Genomic DNA, 22,474 nt, shown 5'->3' with positions numbered 1-22,474 from the left:
ATACTTACAGAGGACTGTATCAGTATTACAATATCAATCATTTGGAGGCTTATGAATCTAAATGGCTTTTTTCCCCCCTGTAAATAGTGACTGCACCACAGACATGTACCGCAGATTGTGTATCACTAGGTAACAATGGATATACATTTCTATCAAAATAGGAGCAAATAGAAAGTAAATGTTGTTATATTCTCATAAAACCTGAACTCAAGCTCCACTTACTGGTGTTTTTGTAACCTTTTAGTAGCAGCATGGCTTATGAAGGGTTTCTGTACGTGTTCTTTTTAAACCCAACCTTAAAAAAGAAGAAGTTAAGGATAAGATTTCCTCAATGAGTTCCATCAATTTATGTCATGACAGCTGAGTGTACTGCAACTTCCTCTCAGGAAGACCTGACGAGTGTTTCAGAACCAAGTGGAACTTGAGTTATTTTATTATTTGAAACGTAGATAGTTAAACTAGTGATACATTAGAGTGATACTGGGAGTTACTGTGTAGTGGTCAAGCTCGGTATTTTTCACAAACATTACAAAACTGAAGAGAATTGTTTGCTTTTTCAGTGTTTTGTGAGAAATGACTGAATTGAACCTGCATAGGATGTTTGTGGATATGGCACTCAGCTTTAAAATGTTTTATAATGTTCTCTCTGTTGTCTTTGCTCTGCTTTTCTAAGATGATGTGACAGTAGAGTTTGGTAGGTTTCTTCTTATATTCTTCCTCATCCCTGAGTTATGTTTACTTCCTAATCTAATATTTTGTTTAGTATTACCTAATTTCCATTCCTTGCTTCTCTTGCACTCAAAGCTGAAGAGATTGAAGGTACTACTTTTCTGACATCCTCCACCGAGTAGGACTTTACTAACCCCAACCATCTGTGATTGGTTCCCCTTCATGCTATTTGTGTGTAATGAGGTCCACTTCTTACCTCATCTCCCCAATTGACCATTAAAGCTATTCACCATTTAAGAGTAACATTAGTTGTCACAGTCAATGGTTCCTCATAGATTTTATTGACTTTAACATTTTACAAAGCCTCATCTTTCCTCGACTCATTTTCATAAATGTGGACATCATTTTTGAGAATCATCCCGTCACAAGTAATATTTGTTGGAACTCAGTCACAGCACAAACTGATTCACTGTCTCCAAGAATTCGTCCAACACCACAGCCAAGAATGTAGTGGCCGTAAGGCTAAATGGGGCTTAGTCAGTTAGCTGGGATCATCAACATTTTCAACATTGTTAGTTCTGTAAAGAAAAAGAGTATTTTGTTTATTTTGGTCAACTTTAGCTGCTCACTAGATGGAGGTTATATGTAACCTGTCCTTGAATTTACCTCTACATGCGTGGCTGTCATTCTGGGCAAAAGGCCAATATTAAAAATAACGAACACACTATAAATGTAACTCAAGCAAAATTTACCCCAAACCACTCTGACCACTCTCTTCTTAACAGCACCTGTGTGTTTTTCCCTTTATCATATTTAGAGGGCTGCAGCTCATTTCTGACTATTCTATTTAACTTGATGTTGTGGTTCTTTTTGGCTCCTTTGTTTCTTTTCATCACCAGAGGATGCTGATTATAGTGGTGGATTTCACCTAGGTGAGAGATTGTCTTCTTTTGTCTTCTTGCCTTCTTTTCCTGCCAGATGTGGTCATTTCACTGTTATAATAAATATGAGGACAGTGGCCAAGTACAAGTTTTGTTTTTTCCACATGCATCCTTCATATATCATCTTCTAAAGACTATTAAGTCATACATGTTTCACGGGACGGAACAGTTGTTCATACCTTTGACCTGTTCTTCTAACTCACAGAGCACTTGTGGGGCAAATAATTCACTTCTTAAACCTTCTTACATAATTCACTTTTTGGACTTAAATAGTTATGTACTTTCTCACTATGCTGTGCTATTTGTGCTCCCATGCTGACAGCATGAGTGCAACTGGCAGATCATGTCATGGATTTGCAGTATGTAGTTATCCTGTTCTGCCCTGCTGTGGGTCTGAGGACTTCTTTGAGAGGTTCTGGTTGGAGTTGCCTTAAAAGAAAGGTTTGTGTGCTTCGCTGCATTGTGGAGGTCCGGATGAAGGCCGGTCTTGCTGATGTGGTTCCAGTCAGACTTAATGACAATTACCATGGCCCACTTTGGTTCTGCAACCACTTAATTCCAGAGAGCTGCTTCCAAATCCCTGTCTTGTACAGAAAATGTTTCCCATCATGTTTTTATTACCACTGTCATTTGCACATTTAGACTCCAGATTTCACAGGATATCCAGAGCACACGCAAGTTTATAAATACTACATTTGAGTCATGTCTGCCAAGCTCAATCAGGGTGACTCCCAAAGCCGAACTCTGCCAAACATTATTCCATTTTTTGTCCAAAAAAGTCCAGCACCTTGAGTCCAGCAGCCAAGAACGAGGTTTAAATGAAATGAGAGAACCTTAGGAGAAGAAGTAAAAAATAGTGAGTTATAATATCATCTTCTCTATGAGAGTACTTGCTGCATGGCTTTTCAGCCTGTTGGATGTGGTTGTATGATTTAAAGTTTGAAATCTTAGAACTTACAGATGCTTTTGCAATGCTGCCGAGGTTGCATGGGGAAATAAAGGAGTGGGAGGAGGCGGCAGTCTTTCTCCTCATTTTTTGGGGGGGGGTTTCTCTCCATGCCTCTCAATGATGCAATGTCTGTAAGGTCCATTGCCAGAGTGATTCTTGAGCACAACTTTGGGATGCTGATCCCAAAGTTGTGCTCATTTTACAGCCAGCAAACTTGAGAATGATATCTCCTTAGTAAGCACTGTTTTAGAGGCTACTTCGTTACTGTACTTAAGTAGAACCTTCAGGTATCTGTACTTTACCTGAGTATTTACTCTTATTCTCTACATTTTTGCACAAATATCATTTTTAAAACAGGCTCGTTACTCGACTCAACAGTATCAGCTGAAATTGAGTCGGAAAAAGTGCATTTGTCTGTATGTTTTAGTCAGCTTGTAGCTAGTGTTACAGAAGAGGAATGAGCATAAAGGGAGTAACCTTGCTTCACAACATAATGTTTCTACAACATTTCTATCAGCTCAACAAACATCAGCAGACTCAAGCTGTTTGTGTGCCGTTGGTCTCAGTGTGTTGCTAGTTAAAGGTCCAGCTGCTGTATTTCACAAAGAGAGAAAAGAAAGAGAGCTAGCTTCACTCAGAGACGGAGAAAGATAAGAAAGTCAGGTCAGGAGAGAAAGAGTAGAGATTATTTTTAAAGCTGATCTCTGCTCTGGGACATTTAATGACCTGCAGATTTAAAGGTTACATGTCATAATTTTTAATCACATATCACATATGTGTTTTGAAAAATGATCTATTTTCATTGTGTGAGTATACTAACTTTGTGTTTTTATAATATCATGTTTGCAGAATAAACAGGTTAGCTTGCATTAATGTGGTGAAATCACAGTAAAGCTCTGTGTTGGGCTGATACAGAGCAGCTGTGGGGGTCAGTGTTAGGTTACATCAAGTGTAGAGATTAATTGGCTGATGCCGCTTAGATTCATTCACTGATTTCAATCTTTATACCAACTTTCTGTTTTCATTTAACTGTTTGTTTATGGAAGTAAAGTCACTTCCTGTATGTATCTGTGTGCAAGTGTGCGTCGTCCCAGCTTGTGTTAAATATGCTCATCTTTTTCCTTCACCTTTTTGCACTTCTACTTTACTGAAGGGGCTTTGAATCAAAGTAGATATCAGAACTTTGTGCCAGTTCCTTTCTTTTTACTAACTTGATCGTGTTTGGATCATCTTATGAGGTTTTCATAACAAATGAGCAAGCTTCGTTTACCCATACCTGACTTGTTCTAAAATTTGGAGCACATTCATTGTCATCCTCTCTGTGTAATACAGTTTCCACTGGTATGGAAGACAGGATGGTTGTTGTTGTTGTTGTTGTTGTGTAATTAGTTACCTGTGTTATTTTAGTGAGTGTGTCAGTGGGTGCAAGAGGAGAGAGGGACTGTATTTTGGATGATGATAGACCTGTGATGAGTTTTCACCTGTTTGATGTCACCTGGGGAAAGTAATGTTTGTGTGGAGGTGTTTGCCAAGATCCTGAAACAACTATAAATTGAAGTCCACAGTATTTGTATGTGTACATACGGTTGTGCTGGATTTTACACTACTGACAAAGAATTTTCTTTTTTTGTATTGATTAATCTGTTTCTTCTGTCACCTCTTTTGGCTCATGCTGACCTCCAGCTGGGTTCAGGAGAAGCTTTCGCCTCAGCAGGAGAGACAGAAAGACCACCAAGTCCATGTACGAGGCGAAGAAGAGTGAAATGTACGACATGGCTGACGTGCCCACATACGAGGAAGTCGTCCCCTACCGCAGGCAAAGGGGAGACAAACACAGGCTGGTGGTGCTAGTAGGTGAGTGAAGAGAAATTTAAGTTCTCAAACTCTGATGTCGCTGCTTACCTCACACACTGTTGCTGTTAGGATACCGAATTTAATGAAAATCCTCATTGTCACATAGAGACAACAGAAACAATAAAGGTGGCCCAGCTCTGCAAGAGAGAAGCTGAATATTATGTTTCTCTATCATCTGTTCCTAAGAAGTGAATATGAATAACCAGAAATTTATTTTTGCAGAAAAATAAGTGACTTTAGATCTTTTGGATACAAATTTTCATTAGTTCATCATTTGATCCTATTAGACATTTGAATTTATATTCTCATCATTAGTGTTTGAGGTCTTGAGTTAACCTCGGCAACTCTAACCACCAAGTACAGACGAAAGACAGTTTGAATGTCTCATATCATGTTATGGATGTGATAATAACGTGATGAGGAGTTTGGCTGAGTTTATAATTAGATGTTTGTATGTAGGACCCACAGGTGTCGGCTTGAGTGAACTGAAGAAGAAACTGTTGATCTCTGACCCCCAGCACTTCAGTGTGACCATTCCACGTAAGTGTCCTGTAAAAGAGACGTTGGGTGTCAGTGTGACTACCTGTGTAAATAAAGGTTAAATTAAAAAAAAGGAAAAAAGTTCACTTCACTCTTCTGATTTAAGCCCACCAAACTTTGGCTGAACAGTACAGTTCATTTGTCTTTCGCTCTGCATATTTCTTTGTTCTTATCTCTGCGTCTTATATGTGAATGTGTGTTTTATACTAGTTAATAGAAGTTAATTCGCTGACCATTAAATGTGGTGTTCCCAACAATCTCTTTTCTCTTTGTTTCATCCCAAAGAAACCTTTAAACATTTGTGTGCCGAAACTAAAGTTTCTGTCTTTCGTTCTGTGCTTTATCTTGAATTGAGGATGCAACATTAAAAGCAAGACAGAAATGAAATAAAATAAAATGTAATAAAAACGTGGCTGTATTATTCTCACTGTTCTCACTATTTGAAATATTTCTTTACATAGAGAGATTTTTTTAATTATTGAAAAAAAAAAACTTTTATAACCAAGTTTTATGACTTTATTGTCTTCCCCCAGCCAAAGTCTGACACTTGAAATGTCCCCGGTATTAAAATCCCATTGGCGTGGCCTTTTTTTTCCACACAGCCTGTTAATTGTTCTCAAAATGTGACCTGTGCTGCTGTTGTTTAATAGAGCCCAGACAGTCTGATTCAGACCCGTATAGGAAACGTATGGCACAGGTCCTGGTTCTCATTGAGAGGAAGGAGAATCGGAAAGTGTCTCGTCTCGCTCTTTTTGAATGTTTGATCGCTGCCAGTGGACACATGGATATGTTTAACACTTGCTGTTGTTTTGGGTTAAGCCCGAAAGTGTTGCCCCTTTTTGTTAATTTGAAAACCGGAGCTTTGGAGACCACCGGCTCTCTCTCTGTCTCTCTGCTTGTTGCACACAAGGAGCATTGCACTATTCATTGCAATGACTCACAGGCATCACTCCCTCTCTTTCCATCTTCATCTTCTTTCACTCAGACACCAGTCGACCCAAGAAGAACCAGGAGACCGATGGTGTGGATTACCACTTCATCTCCAAGCAGCTCTTTGAGACGGACATCCAAAACAACAAGTAAGCAAAACTGATGAATTCAATCACAACACACATTCAGACTTTATACAGCAGAGATGAACAATTGATATTCATACTCTGGCCAAAACAAAAGTACTTTTTCCCTGGGAAAAAAAAGAGAAAAACTTTTTTGGATATCCTGCTGTGTGTAGATTATATGTTTGTACTTCTCTATTTCAAACGGCCTTTCTTTAATGTTTACTACAATGGAGAGAACAATTATGAATTGTTTTGGTTTATCACCATTTCTCAAAACTCTAATCTCAGAAATCACAGTGATTGTAGAAAATTAATTATAAAAGTGAAAGTTGAAAGTTGCTGTTTAAAAAAAAATCCTGCTCTTATGAGGATATATAAAAAAAATCTTAAAAGCACAAATTAACATATCTAATACAGTGGAAAAAGTGAAAGGTTTGTTTGTTTTATGTAAACTAGTTTAAAAATGTCCTCCTGATGCTCATTTCAAGATCTATATTTTCTTTCTTGGACAATATATGCAGTTAAAAATAATCCTTGTCTCATCACAGTCTAAAAGAACCTCTTTTAGCTCAGGTACAAGGCCTGAGGCTTTAACTCAGATTACAGTAATTACTCTTCTAAAAACTGACATAATTATTTGAAACTTTGTCCATGCGTCCATCCAAAGATGTGCGTTCGTGCTTTTTCTCATCACTCTTCTTTTCATGTCTCAGGTTCATTGAGCATGGCGAGTACAAAGGGAATTTCTACGGCACAAGTCTGGACTCGATACGTTCAATCCTCTCAAAGAAGAAAGTGTGCCTGCTGGATGTCCAGCCTCATGTGAGTGACACCTTCTTTCTCACCATCCCTGTACTGTATTCTTAGCCTGTTTTGGAAACTACCTGTCTCAGAAGCAGATCGTCCTGTTACTTTATTTGAAGATTTCCTCTTTGGCTTATGTCACCATAAACCTCCACAGTAATGCCATTTCTCAGTTATTGACCAACTGAGTGAATGATGAAAGCTGTTTCCCAGTGGTTCCGCTGCTGCCTCTCCATTAAGTTTTTTATCTGTCTTGTTGTGAGTTGTGGGTCTTGACCCACTGCTATTAGCACAGCAAGAAGGTCAGATGATCATGCCAGAACCAGACACCAGACACCACCTCTAATCAAATCTCATCTCTCTCATACCTCTGAAGGGCCTTTCACATTGGGCGCACCTACCGCAAGCTGGAGCGAGTGGCCTAAAATTTGTCTTGCAGTGGTTGTTGCGCTCTTGTACGTCGAAAACTCGATGGACCAGCTATTTCTCATCCATAAAAAAGAAAGCTTTGGCACTGTCCCCACAAGTGAACACGTGTGTTGTTTCCTCCCAAAGTCTCAGTATGCATGTCAACTTGTGTCATGAAGTTTGTTGAACTCGGAAACACACACAATCAACTTTTCCTCCATGTTTTCATTCATTGTGTGGTTGAACTTAGTAGGGCTGTTTGCTTCGTTTCTGTTGGTCGTGCGAAGGTACGTCAAAGTTTAACCAAGTTTAACCCAGTTAAACGTTGACCCTTGCATGCAAGAGTACTCTTACCGGCGCACTTGCTCTTTAAAACTGTTATTGAGTGGCGCAAGCAATAGAAACAAATGGGTTTCAGAGTGCAGCTCTGCACTTGCCATATCCTATGTGAAAGGCCCTTAAGGTACCAGATTGGCATGTTATTTCAGAAAACTGTCACCACAAAGAAGAGACAGACACAAAGATCAGGCATAAATAAAAACATATATATCCTCCACTATCTTCCAAAAGAATTTAAAATCTGTGATGAGTTAGTGTGAGTAATCTTTATCCCTCAGATTGGTGTTTGTGAGTCATTTTTAAATGGCAAAAACTATAAACATGATTTCAAAGTTCTAGATTTACTCAGAATGATGGGAAGTCATCTGCTCTGTGGTCATTATTAATTGTTCTGTCCAACTAATAAGTCATTTATGCAAAGACTTTTTCATTCTAGAGAGGTCAATAAGTTAAAAGGTAATTTAAGATTTAATGCTTCAGCAAAACAGAAATATATTTGGTTTACAATGAGAGAATGGAGGAAAAGCCTCAACTTTTCATGTCTGAGGAACTTAAGGCAGAAAATGTCTTTGCTTAAAAATAGAAGGAAGATTTTAATTTTTAATATCTCCTCGATTGGAAATCAGCAGACTGAATCTGTTAAACTGGACTTTGTGACAACCCCATAATCCAGTTCATATCACTATTACAAGTGGACCATGAATTGGCAACCTTTTTTTTTTTTACAGGATTATATTTTTAAATGTTTTGTCTATTAATTTTTTCACAGTCTGTTTATACCATACGTGACACACTTTGTGATTACGTCTTAATGTGCTGCCAAATGCCTAACTCCTTTTTCTCTGCATCCACTTTTATTCTTTTCAGCTAATAAAGCATCTCCGAACAGCAGAGTTTAAACCTTTCGTTGTGTTCGTGAAGCCCCCGACCGTCGACAGACTGAGAGAGACCAGAAAGAAAACCCAAATTATATCAGGCAAAGACGACAAGGACTCCACCAAACCCTTCACGGTAAAAACTTATTGTTTAACTTCAAACTTTGAAATCTGAAGCTTAGATTTGAAGAGCTTAATACAGAGTCCTTCTGTTGACACTGACAGGGAATTACTACTGTGTAGCTAAGCATTTCTAGTGTGTGGGTTGTACATGGCTGATAGTTTATATCGTATGTTAATCAGATATTACCTCCCTGCTTAAGTTGAGATAGAAAAGCAAGAGGAAATTGTTACTGTGTAACTGTGACTTGGTCGGGTTTAAATGTATCTTTCTCTCTGTCCACACGACCTGTTTTATGTGATTTGTTCTGATGTATTTTTTGCCTGAGGTACATCGTGGTGCTTGGTTGATTCAAACAGATGTTTTCAAAGTGCAGCCTTGGGGCAAATGGCCGTTCTGAAGACCAACAAGGAACAAATACAATCCTGTACATTTCATTCAAGCACGGTTCACGTGATACTGTGAAATAAAAATATTTCTCTTCAGTTTCAACAGCTCTATTTGAGCTAATATAGCAGTTAAACCTTCCTAAAGTTGTCAAATCAAGCATAGCATTACTTCAGGCAGGACATGCAGTCAAATTAAGCTGCAATTCCAGCAGATTAGCTGATCTTAATTCCACATTAGTTGATGACTCCACTGATACATTTCTAGTCATAGCTCTATCAACTCTATACTGACACCAGAATGGACCATAGAGAAATTACAAACTGGTAAAAATTAATTTCCCGAACACAACCTGTGACGGAGTTACATCGCCCCAGCCGCAGATAGCTGATCGGGGCGCATATACGCACCGCCACCATTAGTTCTAACAGACACCAATAAATAAAAAGGGGGTGAGGGGGGGATTTGGAGCAGCATAGAGGGTGGCCAACTTATTTCCCCTTACCTTGTTAATAAAGTCGGTCGAGGAGACGCGCTGTGATCTCCAATGATGCGGGATGATGCAAGCCGATGGTATGGTGTTCCGGGGTTTAAATGATGGGTTCACGTGGGCTTGGACGGTCACGTGAACTGCATCCTTTGTTTGGATTGTTTTAATGTTTGGTGAAACATTGTAGGCTGATTGGAAGTGGCCTAAGAGTCTGTAAATAGATGTGTGTGTTGTGAGACTACAGCGGGAAAGAAGCTGAGGGGGTACAGTGGGGATTAAAGTAATAATAAAGAAATGATTGTTACGCCTAGGGGGAGGGGCTATGGGATATAAGAGACAGGTCATACGGGGTGGAGAGAGAGCCCAGTGAGCTGTTACAAGGAGGGTAACGTGTAGGCTGGGTTGGGTATACAGACGTTTTGTTGACACTGACCTAAGTCAATTCTATTTGCTGTACATAATAATTTTCTGTGCACTGGGGAGGCCGGCTAAATAAATTATCCACCCTAAAAGACCTTACCGACTACGCCTGAGTTTGTTGTCCGGGAGAGGGTTAAAAGAGGACCCCGCGACATATGGTGTCAGAAGTGGGATGGCTAGTCGGAAGAGGAAAACGCGCCTCCCAGCTAGGCGCACAGGGCTGCGGTCCCAGCAGCATGAGCTTCCGGTGGAGAAGACAGCAGCAGAGGAGTTGGCGTGGGACACAGTGCCGGCGTCGTCTTCTTCAGCAGAGGAGGAGGAGATTTCCGGCAGGATTGGCCCGGAGTTGCCTACCACCTCGACCGCAGCACGTGATGGAGAACTGATTGCGATGATGAGGGACTTCCTGGCGGGACAGCAAAGGAGAGAGACTGTGTTATTGGCAGAACTCCGGGGACTGAGGACCGTTTCCCCTCATAATGCGCCGCTGCCCGCAGATGTGGCTGGTCAGCAAAGCCCAGGTCCCGCACTAGCCGGAGCTAGCACCACGGCAGCAACGGCTACGCCAAGCACGGCAACAGCAAGCAGCCCCCGAATGGTACTGCCTACACCGGCGCGGCAGAGGGAATACGGGGAGTCGCCAGCGGAGGTTCCCTCTCGTCAGTCCCAAGGAGGGATTAGCAGTATCGACCCGTCAGGGGGAGAGTGGAGGCGATCGGCGGGGCCGAAGATCCCGCCTTATCAGATGGGGGAAGATATTGAGAACTATTTGTTGCGTTTTGAGCGGGTGGCCAGAACATGGAGATGGCCAGAGAGCGAATGGGCCTGTCGGCTAGTTCCACTGCTAGCGGGGAAGGCGTTGGAGGCTTATACTGCAATGGATGAAGAAAGAGCCCATCGGTATGAAGATCTCAAAACTGCCTTGTTAATTAAGTTTGACATTTCACCGGAAACGTATCGGCAGCGGTTTCGCTCTAATATAATTCCACCTGGTGAGAGCCCCACCGAGACCTATTATCGCCTGAAAGGACTTTATCGACGCTGGCTCCGACCAGAGCAGCACACGAAGGACGAGATGGGAGAAGCGATCATCTTGGAGCAGTTAATTCGAGTACTGCCAGGGGAGGTGAGGACCTGGGTGAGGGAGCATGAGCCAGCAGATGGACTGGCCGCTGCTAAGCTGGTGTCACAGTACTTCAACGCCCGTAAAGGAGCACCACCTACACGCTCATCTGGGACGCCACAGCGACCACCACTTCCATCGTCGGGGTTTTTGAAGAGGGAGAGCAACCTCGAGCCACCCGGGATCCCCAAGGTATCTAATCTACGAGGAGCGGGTAAGGACTTTCTTTGTTATTATTGCCAGCAGCCAGGCCATAAAGCCTCGGTGTGCCCTATTCGAAAGGCCAAAGTCACGGGTGCCTGCTATGCACCCCGACTGGAGGCGGAGCCTACAAGGGTCCAGCCAGTGGATGTGCAACGCTATAAAAAAGTGATAGTAAATGGTCAGCAGGTTACTGCTTTGCTGGACACTGGTAGTTTCATGTCATTAATTAAGCAAAGCTTGGTACCAGTGAACTGTGTGGATTACAGCAGACAAGAAGAAGTGTTATGTGTGCATGGTGATAAACACCCATACCCAAAGGTGGAAGTAACAGTGACTATTAATGAACAGCCATACCTATTGTCAGTTGGGGTGGTACAGAATTTGCCGGTAGAGGTTATTCTGGGGATGGACTTGCCTGTGCTTATGGATTTGTTGCAAGAAAAAGAAGAACGGGCCACAGAGCCTGAGAGGGGGGAAGCGGGGAAGGTTAAAGTGAATGTGTTAGGCCCGGTGGTCACTAGGGCCCGGGCGAAGGCTGAATGCCAACCCCTGCCAGACTTTGACAGTAGTCTGTGCGAGGGTGGCACGAAAGGGCCAAGAAAATCTCGCCGCCAACGCCGCTTTGAGAAGCAGCTATGGTCAAAAGAGCCGGACACTAAGAACATGAAATGGGATGTGCCCGAAAATATCTCTGTGTTGCAAAGGGAGGATGAAACGTTAAATGTGTTGTTTGCTAATGTGATTGAAGGGGGAACGGGGAAATGGGGAGGGAAAGAGAAGTTTGTTCTTGATAAAAATGTGTTGTATGCAGTTGACGGGGACCACCAACGGCTTGTGATTCCTGCTAGTTGTAAATCCCTCATTTTGCACTTAGCACACACCCTCCCCTGGGCAGGTCATTTGGGGCGCCAAAAAACTTATCTGCGAGTTAGCTCTCGTTTCTTTTGGCCGTCGATGTACACTGATGTACAAAATTATTGCCGTACATGCCCTGTATGTCAGAAAACATGTCTAGCCCGCAAATCAGACCGGGCCTTGCTACAGCCCCTTCCAATCATCTCCACACCCTTCCGTAGGATAGCTATGGATATTGTGGGTCCGCTGGTAAAAAGTAGCCGGGGTCATCAGTACATTTTGGTGGTGTGTGATTATGCGACCCGTTTTCCAGAAGCGTTCCCGTTGCGTGCGCTCACGGCGCCTAATGTTCTGCGTGCACTGGTACAGTTGTTTTCCCGGGTGGGGATACCAGATGAGATTTTAACTGACCAAGGGACTAACTTTACCTCTAAGTTGATGCAGCTCTTCCACAAGCAGCTAGGCATTTCTGCCATCAGGACGTCACCTTACCATCCACAGACAGATGGGTTGGTGGAGAGGTTCAACCAAACTTTGAAGAGGATGTTGCAGAAGTTTGTGTCAGACACTGGGAAAGACTGGGACCAGTGGCTACCCTTCCTGCTGTTTGCATACAGAGAAGTTCCCCAGGCTTCCACCGGTTTCTCACCATTCGAGCTACTCTATGGTTGGGATGTGCAGGGGCCATTGGATCTCCTCCGGAAGGGTTGGGAGACTCCTGCTTCAGCTCAAAATGATAAAGGAGTGGTGCAGTTTGTGCTGGAGATGAGAGATCGGTTGGGGAGATACCAGGCAGAGGCCGAAGTCAACCTGCGAGATGCTCAACGAAGCCAGAAGATCTGGTATGACCAACAGGCCCGGCAACGTGAATTCCAGCCCGGTCAAAAAGTGTTGTTACTTCTCCCCTCATCCAACAGTAAACTGCTGGCGAAATGGCAAGGCCCCTACACCATTCTGCGCAGAATGGGACCCGTGACTTATGAGGTTCATCATCCGGAAAGAAGGAAACAGAAGCAAACGTACCATGTGAACCTCCTGAAAGAATGGGCGGAGCGGCCCCATCAGGCCCCAACGGAGGCACTGATGGCCAGGAGTGTGCCAAGAGAAGGACAGAGCGAACCTGAGCAGGGAGTCGATCCAATGTCTCCGGTATTGGCTCATCTGACCCCACAGCAGGCTGCTGAGCTACTGGAAATCTTCCGGGAGACTCCATCGCTGTGTTCAGCTAACCCTGGCAGGACTACCTTGGTGGAACATGTGATACGGCTAAAGGAGGGACATCCCATCCGCCAACGGCCATACCGGGTTCCACAACACTTGGTGGATAAACTGCGACAAGAGGTGGAGCAGATGCTGGAGCTGGGAGTGATCGAGCCGTCCTGCTCTGAATGGTGTAGCCCGGTGGTCATTATCTTCAAGAAAGATGGCTCCCTACGTATCTGCATTGACTTCCGGAAGCTTAATGCCATTTCTGAGTTTGACGCTTACCCCATGCCCCGAATCGAGGATTTACTGGAGAAGATCGGAGCAGCCAGATACATCACTACTCTGGACCTGTGTAAGGGTTACTGGCAGGTGCCACTGGAGGAGTCATCGAGACAGTACACCGCCTTCAGGACCCCTGCCGGCCTGTTCCAGTTCACCGTGATGCCATTTGGCTTACATGGGGCACCAGCCACCTTTCAAAGGCTGATGGACAAATTACTACAGGGGTGTGACCCCTATAGTGCCGCTTACCTGGATGATGTAGTGATCTTCAGCAACACCTGGGAGGAGCATCTGCAGCACTTATCCGAAGTCTTGGGAAGAATTCATAAGGCGGATTGACCCTCAACCCCACTAAGTGTGAGTGGGCACGGCAGGAGACCCGCTACCTTGGCTACCAAGTGGGCAGGGGTGAGGTGCGGCCGCAGATGGATAAAGTGGAAGCTATCCAGAACTGCCCTTGGCCTCGCACTAAAAAGGAGGTCCGGTCTTTCCTGGGGCTGGTTGGCTGGTACCGAAGGTTTGTGCCCCAGTTTGCAACCATTGCGGCCCCTCTTACTGCGTTGACCGGTAAGAACCAACGGAATCCGGTCATATGGACCGCAGAATGTGAACAAGCTTTCCAGGGGCTGAAAACCTGCCTGTGTACGACCCCAGTTCTCTGGAGCCCGGACTTCAAAAAGAGGTTTTTGGTCCAAGTGGATGCCTCCAAAAGTGGCCTGGGAGCAGTGCTGGCTCAAGGGGACCCTGGAGAGGAACATCCAGTCCTATACTTAAGCCGCAAGCTGCTGCCACGGGAGACCAACTACTCGACGGTGGAAAAAGAGGCCTTAGCTATTAAGTGGGCGTTGGAAAAGCTCAGGTATTATTTACTTGGAAGAGAGTTTGAGCTGGAAACCGATCACAGAGCGCTCACCTGGATCCAGTCCATGAAGGATCATAACAGTCGACTCACCCGCTGGTACCTGTCACTGCAGCCTTTCAGATTCACCATCCGTCATAGACCAGGCAAGCTCAATGTGGTGGCAGATTATCTTTCCAGGTTGCCGCACATCGGCCACCTCCGGGTGGAAGGGGATGATGTGACGGAGTTACATCGCCCCAGCCGCAGATAGCTGATCGGGGCGCATATACGCACCGCCACCATTAGTTCTAACAGACACCAATAAATAAAAAGGGGGTGAGGGGGGGGGGATTTGGAGCAGCATAGAGGGTGGCCAACTTATTTCCCCTTACCTTGTTAATAAAGTCGGTCGAGGAGACGCGCTGTGATCTCCAATGATGCGGGATGATGCAAGCCGATGGTATGGTGTTCCGGGGTTTAAATGATGGGTTCACGTGGGCTTGGACGGTCACGTGAACTGCATCCTTTGTTTGGATTGTTTTAATGTTTTGTGAAACATTGTAGGCTGATTGGAAGTGGCCTAAGAGTCTGTAAATAGATGTGTGTGTTGTGAGACTACAGCGGGAAAGAAGCTGAGGGGGTACAGTGGGGATTAAAGTAATAATAAAGAAATGATTGTTACGCCTAGGGGGAGGGGCTATGGGATATAAGAGACAGGTCATACGGGGTGGGGAGAGAGCCCAGTGAGCTGTTACAAGGAGGGTAACGTGCAGGCTGGGTCGGGTATACAGACGTTTTGTTGACACTGACCTAAGTCAATTCTATTTGCTGTACATAATAATTTTCTGTGCACTGGGGAGGCCGGCTAAATAAATTATCCACCCTAAAAGACCTTACCGACTACGCCTGAGTTTGTTGTCCGGGAGAGGGTTAAAAGAGGACCCCGCGACATTGGATTTGAAGAAGGTGGGGGGGCCAACTTCACTCACATGAATTTAGCCTGTGATCTGATATTATTGAAAGAGAGTTTACATCATAGAACAACTGTCAGAGCAGCTGGAGAGAACCCACGGGAAGAAAAGAGGGGCACACAGAAAGGCTACAGCTGGCTCATGGATTAAAACCCACATGGGGATGTCACCAAAACTGATATTTATCAGCTTTTGGTATCAAAATAATGAAAACATGATTAATTGTCATTGTTGTTGAGTACCTTAGATACCATAGGCTGCAAATGTACTGAGCAGGGTTGTCAAAAAGCGATACCCGGATACTAATCAATACCTAATATTACTCTGGGATTAGCTCCTCATTTGAAACAATATTGCTTACTTTGCCTCATCCAGATGACACAACCTCACACAGCACCAGTTCCAGCAGGCACACGGCCCCTCTCCTGGCTAGCAGCTGAACACACGGGTAGTAGCACAACAAACTTGGCGAAGCTTTTTAAAGACAAACAGCCTGGTCTTTATGAAGAACTTTGTGAGGGCACCAACAATGACATTTTACCTGTGTTAATGTTAATGTTAGTTGTTTAACAATTGGCAAATATCCAAAAGTAAGAAAACTTATCATTAAAGTAGTCGTTAGCAGCTAATTATAAAACAATAATGTCAATGTTATAATTATTATATTATTATAATATATTATAGGAGTAGTCCTGTAGTCACTCCACTCAATACATGTCATGCTATGAATTATAGAAGTTACACAGAGAGCGTTAAAGTCACCCAGCATACAAGAAAAAAACAGCAGTAATAATAATAATAATAATAATAATAAATTCATGTGTATTAGGAATATTTAAATAAAAAAATACACTAATAATTGTATTCTTTCTGAAATGAACAGCTACATCCTTCCCAGGGATACCATGATGGCTGACAATGAAGGCATAATGGCTTTTAATTGGTTATATTTAATTCAGCTGCTGCAAATTGTTATTCCACATTCATGCGCCAGCTTTTGTTCAGCTATTTTCAAGTAGGGCATTTTGACATTGTTAAGTCAAAGCAAGAAGATAACTGCACATCTGTTAATTTTATCTTTGCAGGTGCAAAAATAATTCAAGCTCTGAAAGAGAAGAGAAAAATGTGCTCCTTGAGGTACAAAAGGTATAAGTGCGTGTTTGCATGCGTACGTTTGCCACAAAGAGAGACACGCCAAGTCATGGAGGATATATTCTCCTCCAGCAAGTCCAGTTAACACTATTAATGGCTTCCTAGCTTGTCCAAAAGACGTCTTGCTCCCTCATTAGGAGAAAGTGTCAGTGCCCGGTCCATTGCTAAAAGGGACCCCTACGGTGAAGTGAAACAGAGAGCAGACAGCCATCTCCTACTGGGGCTGCCTTTGCGTGTCTCTTTCTGGACGCCCTCTCTTTCTTTGTCTCTAAACCCATCCATCATTGCTTTTTTCTGTTTTATTCACGACCTGAGGAGGACTTCCTAATTGGAACTGTCATTAAAAGTAAAAGAGAAAAAAAATCTCACAAAGACGTAGTGGAGGCACTCACTAATTCCACATTCAGAAGGCATCATCTGTCTGTCAAAGGGATAGATTGGATGGTCTGAATATGCCATGTTATAATGAAGAGCTAAAAATAGCTGTCCACACATTTTTATTACAGTGATTTATCCTTTTGAAAAACCATCAAGACTTCCTTAATTACTCTGAGACGCCAATGCATTTGTGCAGTTTCTGTCTGTTTAAAGTGTGGACTGTCGACATACGGAGAGAGACAGTGCTGTCATTATTACTGATGTAATTATTAGAAAGCAAAAACAAAACATATATATATATATACACACACACACATATATATACACACACACACACATATATACACACACACACACACATATATACACACACACACACATATATATATATATATATATATATATATATATATATATATATATATATATATATATATATATATGTATATATATATATATATATGTATATATATATATATATATATATATATATATATATATATATATATACACATATGGACCAGCATCCCACTGTTTCCACCATCATGTTGAATGTGAGCTTTGGCAGTTCTGAAGGCGAAAAGGGGTCCAACTTAAAAAGATGTACCTAGTAAAGTGGGTGGTGAGTTAATAATAATAAGAAAAAAAGAATAGCCAAACAGTAGTTTACAGAGCTTAGCTACAGTGATGTACATGGCAAAATGTAGAAATTGTATTTATATAAGCAGCTGTAGCACTTTGTCATTTTGAGGAAATACAACAGTTTATTATGAAATAACATAAATTAGAAAGTTGATTTCAGGCCACATACTTCAAACATTTGGACCAATTTTAAAAAAAACGTTTCAATCACCCTACAGTTCCTATATATGTTGCATGGCTATAATTTAATTTACCGTAATCTGGACCCACATTTCCTGTATTTTATATATCTAGTTCATGTGCACTGGGATGGATGGTGAAGTAAATTAGCATGTCAAGGACAGTTCATGAATCCATAATCCATACTGCTTTATCCTATAGAGTTTGCATCAGTGAATTATGAAAACATGCAATGCCAGCTCGTGATTCAGTGACCAGGTTGAATGTAGATGGTAGAAGTAGTATGTTCAAATGTTCAGTTTTCTGATTAAGTGAAATTATCTTATGTAAAGTTGCTTTATATCCACGTAATAAGAATTTTGGTGTCGATAGTGAAGAGAACATCAATATTTATATGTGCTTAATGTTATTTTGTCTATCAATAAAAGACATCTTTGAGCATATTAACTGCCACTGCTAAATTCTGCATAAACATTTAGGCGTTATGTGTTTTTTCCTGATTCTGAAGTCCCTCAAAAATCAACCACCCAGTTAATCACTGGTTTTCCTCATTTCTACTATTTGTAGGTTTGGTATTCCAATATGTTTGTTAGTTTTCATTTTAGTCTGTGAGTCCCTCAGCCGATGATCACTGACCTGTTTAATCAGAGCAACTGTACTATCTCATTCATTGATTTCGCTGAGGTAAGATACCGTCAGCTCCAACCAACCATTACAAAAATACACTCCTGGATGCAGCCGATAAAATGCACAAACAGTATGCCTGAAGTGCACGCTAGTGAACTGCAAGCTTAGACACATTCAGTAAGAACAGCTGATACAGAGAGATGCCACCTGAACTCAAATGCATTTCACTTTAACAAATATTGCAAAACTAATCAAATCTGCTGTAATAATTTACTATATCTATACAACCATCCTTAGTGTCTGCAGTGTCTGGTTCACATCTACCAGTGACTGATGTCCACATGAACTGGATAAAATATGTCAAAATTATGGAGTTACAAAAAAACCCTCATTCCTGTTCACCTGCCAATTAAATAAAAATGGATATGTGCGCTGTAAATTATATCACACTAAAGAAACCTGCTAGTTCTAGGCATCAGTTGGCATCTTATCCATCTAAATAAGAAGGTTACGACATTCACCAAAAGTTAGGTTTTTACATTATATCTATATATTCTCTGTATTGCTACTGTTTGCTTCTTGCTGCTTCAGAAAATCATTGTAAAACACACATATGCACATGCACAAAATTACATGTGGCCCAGATAACCTTGCATGCCTACACATCTTTCATAAGGTCTAAAAATAGCTGCTTACATTTAATTAAATGTGACTGCACTTCAATGTAAATAATGCAATAAGATGTTAAAGACAGAAATCCAGATCACCACGTGGTTCACAAAAGTCGCAGCTTTAGGCGATCATTTTCTTTTTTCATTGAGTCACTGATGCTTGTGTGGTTCCACTTTGTTCCAGTGTAGGACAAAAGTGTAAAAAAATTACAACAGCCAAATATAAAGTAGTTATTTTTATTCTTTAAAAGTTGTTAGCGCCAGTTCATGCTGATTTTAGGTTCTCTCTAGCACTGTACCCTATAGGTACCCAGTAGTTACCAAACTCAGAGGGTTATTTTTTCCTTTTTCCCCCTTGTTCCCTTAAATCTGATTTACTTGGACTGAGGATAACAGCAGGTGGAGCTTATTTTCCAGTTGGGTGCCAGTGCAGAAGAGACATTACAGCAATGACCACAAAAGAGGCAGTCGAGCAAATACGATATTCATCTTTGTCCGGTGTGTTAATTTCCCAGTTGTACAATGTCCTTATGCGTCCTCCTACTAAAGCAAGCTAACACTGTGTTTATGCACAAAGTCATAACTGTGCTTAGTTAAATTTAATATTTTAAATTCTGAAAAACCAAAAAGAGCAAAACCATCTTGACCATCTTTAGTTGCTGAAGAAGAAGAAAAACGTAGCATTGTGCCAGATGACAATCTTGGGAGTGATGGCACTAGAAGTACTCTCTCTCTCTCTCTTTATCCTAAAATACACATTACAGTTGTTGGAAACAGCTGGCTTTTCTGTTGTGGAATACAATTTGTTTCATAGAATAAAATGTTAGCAATGTTTCACAGGCTGTCTTGGCTGATTTCCATTTCCTGCATTGGATACTTGCAGATACTTTTCATACTTCTTTATATTAGACAGCATAAAGTTGGTAGGTAGGTGAATCTAAGCATCGTCATGTAACCTAATCCTGAACACCACAGCCACTATGTCACTGTATGATTTACTGTACCTAATGTGAAAACAAGACCCTCAAAGGAGACACAAAGAACAGTGTTGTGTTTTAGTTGATGATCTCACTTTTGGCAAAAGGAACAGAAGATAAAACTTCAGAAGCAAAACTAGGACGAAAAGATTCATTACAGACATAATTATTTGCTTTGTTCTGTGAAAAAAAAAGGTTAAAGCTGTTTTGCTCCATTTTAAAGTCTATCTTCCAACTTGTTCTTCGTCTTTACTTCACCATATTAGGCTTGAGTAACTCAGGCATGGGGTTAGGAGAAGTCTTTACAGTCCACTACACACTGTTCCTTTCATAAGTAGCAGCTTATGTCTGTGGAAAGGTGTACACACTGTTTATACTTCAGGCCGCTGACTTTTTAATCTGCCTTGTTTTTCCTTGTCTCAAGTGGAACAGAGGCTTCAGTGGGTGTTTCAGTGGATGCTATGATTGATTTTCCCCTCCCTTCATCATTTCACAAGAGATTGTGGAAAAATATTTGGTGTCATGCTGTTCCAAAACAGGATGTTCTTGTCAATCTGCCATACTCTTTTAATGTAAAACAGTTTGAAATTAATCAGGTTCTTTAAAATACAATAAATGTGCATATGTGTGCCATCTGTGCTGGAATGGGCTTCAGCCCTCAAACTACCCTAAAGTGTTGTAACGGACAACCTGGTCCACCGTGTCCATTTCACGCTTTGCCTCTCCAAAACGTGAAATGGACACGCATGCAGAAACTGCATTAGCAGCAGGAGGAGAAAATGTATGTAAAGCCACAAGGTCTGTAGTGAGCAAAAAAACATATTGAGTACATTACAGCATCCTTAATCATCAGAAACGTTTAAGCTAGGCGGCTAATATGTATATACATGTAAATGTGTTAATAATGTCTACTTAAAGGCTTTCCTGTGATTATTTTCACGTTGGCTTGGAATAAAATATTTTCCTCTGCTGTTGCTGCAAATTCTGCATGTGTGTACATTTCACATTTTGGAGAGGCAAAGCGTGAAATGGACACGGTGGACCGGTGGTGTCTATTACACGCTTTGTCATGATATCGGGCTGGATTAGGTGATAAGTGATTAGGAAATAGATGAATGAGATATATATTTACACTTTACCAGGTGTTAAAGGGTCTGGAAACAAAACAGTTCCTGCTTTTATGCTCTTGTAAATGTCATCAGTGATGCCACGAGTGAAGACACCAAATACACATTTAAGCAGCCGTCATGTTACAGACACTGTTTTTTGTTTGTTTGTTTTTTTGTTTTTTTAAACAATGTCATAGACTAATATTATTTATGTAGGTATGTTGCAAGAAAAAAAAGAAACAAAAATGGTAGCTGGACGTTAAAATTCTGACAGAATTATGTGTATTTATACTGTTCCAAATTGAATATTGGCTATGCATCAGATGTCTTTGAAGATTTATTTTTTATCTTTCTCTTTGTCAGAGAAGACATTACAGTTTACAACACTTTTTCAAAGTCCCTTATGCTAGCGTCAAAAAAACTCTAAAACATGCTTGCACAACAGAAACAAGTCCAAATCAAACACAGTAACTCATAACATCTCTCATTGTCGATGGAAAGGCCAAAAACCATCACCAGCTCTTGGATCATGTGCACATAAGATTATTTTGCGGCTGCATGCATCCCTGCTGGTTCTGACCTACAATGCCACAGTCATGGTCATGTTAGCCCTTACACATTTTACCATTATAACCGTAGTTTACATAGATTTTTTAATTTAACAAATAAATAAAAAAATTAAAATGTGGCAGGGTGTGGCTTGGGCGCGGCTTGGGCGCAGCTGGAGGGGAGGCTGAGACACACTGAAGCTCCATCAGCTCATCACGCCTCCCCTGTTTAAAGGAGTGTACCAGGAGCCTGAGCTGAGAGAACCCCTGACCTGAGGGGTTGTTGTTGTTAATTAGATTAATTAGAGTAAAAAGCAACTGAAATAAAGTGTCTAAAGTGCAAGTATGCAAGTCAATCCTGTTACAAATTTAAAAGTAATTTTTTATTTAATTTTTCAACCTTTTATTTAATGCAAACGAATCATTTTTAAAGACTATATGAACTCACACATGAAGTTGTGATGGAAATGTGTAATTTAACTTTTTGATTGTCTCTCAGGCACATTATTTTCTTGGAGATGATAAGGACAGTTATCTACCATGTAATTCACACTAACTGGATACACTCAGGCACATAGTGTATAAAATAATTTTTAAAAAGCATCATTGTTCAAATACCTACCTGTCACGGCCGCCGGGGCGAGCAATGTGGTGTTGGAGGAAAAGGATGTAAAATGCAGGCAATGACTGATGATATGAGTGAGAGTTTATTTACAAGTGGCAGAGTGACAAAAACAGGAAATGAGAAGAGAGAAGCTACTGAACAAACCTAAACTGGGAAAACTAAATAACAAACCTGAGATCATAGCAAAACGGGGTGAAGGGCAGAGATGCAGACTAAGGAACAGAACAC

The 22,474-nt window shown here is 41.6% G+C and overlaps 1 protein-coding gene across 1 annotated transcript; it reads left to right on the top strand.

The window, feature by feature from the left end:
- Positions 1-677: 677 nt before the first annotated feature.
- On the top strand, positions 678-8,736 carry LOC120735327 (MAGUK p55 subfamily member 7-like). Its single transcript, XM_040034644.1, has 8 exons — positions 678-694; positions 805-819; positions 1,569-1,601; positions 4,243-4,413; positions 4,873-4,953; positions 5,939-6,032; positions 6,725-6,833; positions 8,430-8,736. Exons 4-8 carry the CDS (start codon positions 4,299-4,301, stop codon positions 8,610-8,612), a joined length of 582 nt encoding a protein of 193 aa, XP_039890578.1. The 5' UTR covers positions 678-694; positions 805-819; positions 1,569-1,601; positions 4,243-4,298; the 3' UTR covers positions 8,613-8,736.
- Positions 8,737-22,474: the final 13,738 nt, after the last annotated feature.

This window comes from Simochromis diagramma, unplaced genomic scaffold (genome assembly GCF_900408965.1).
Source record: "Simochromis diagramma unplaced genomic scaffold, fSimDia1.1 OVJJ01000568.1, whole genome shotgun sequence".
NCBI classification, from domain to species: domain Eukaryota; kingdom Metazoa; phylum Chordata; class Actinopteri; order Cichliformes; family Cichlidae; genus Simochromis; species Simochromis diagramma.
This window is presented reverse-complemented; position numbering and strand designations above follow the sequence as displayed.

Coding starts and splice junctions, on each gene's coding strand:
- LOC120735327 (XM_040034644.1), top strand. CDS start 4,299: ATGTACGAGGCGAAGAAGAGTGAAATGTACGACATGGCTGACGTGCCC. Junction 6,033..6,724: donor ACGGACATCCAAAACAACAA/GTAAGCAAAACT, acceptor TTCATGTCTCAG/GTTCATTGAGCATGGCGAGT. Junction 6,834..8,429: donor TGCTGGATGTCCAGCCTCAT/GTGAGTGACACC, acceptor TATTCTTTTCAG/CTAATAAAGCATCTCCGAAC.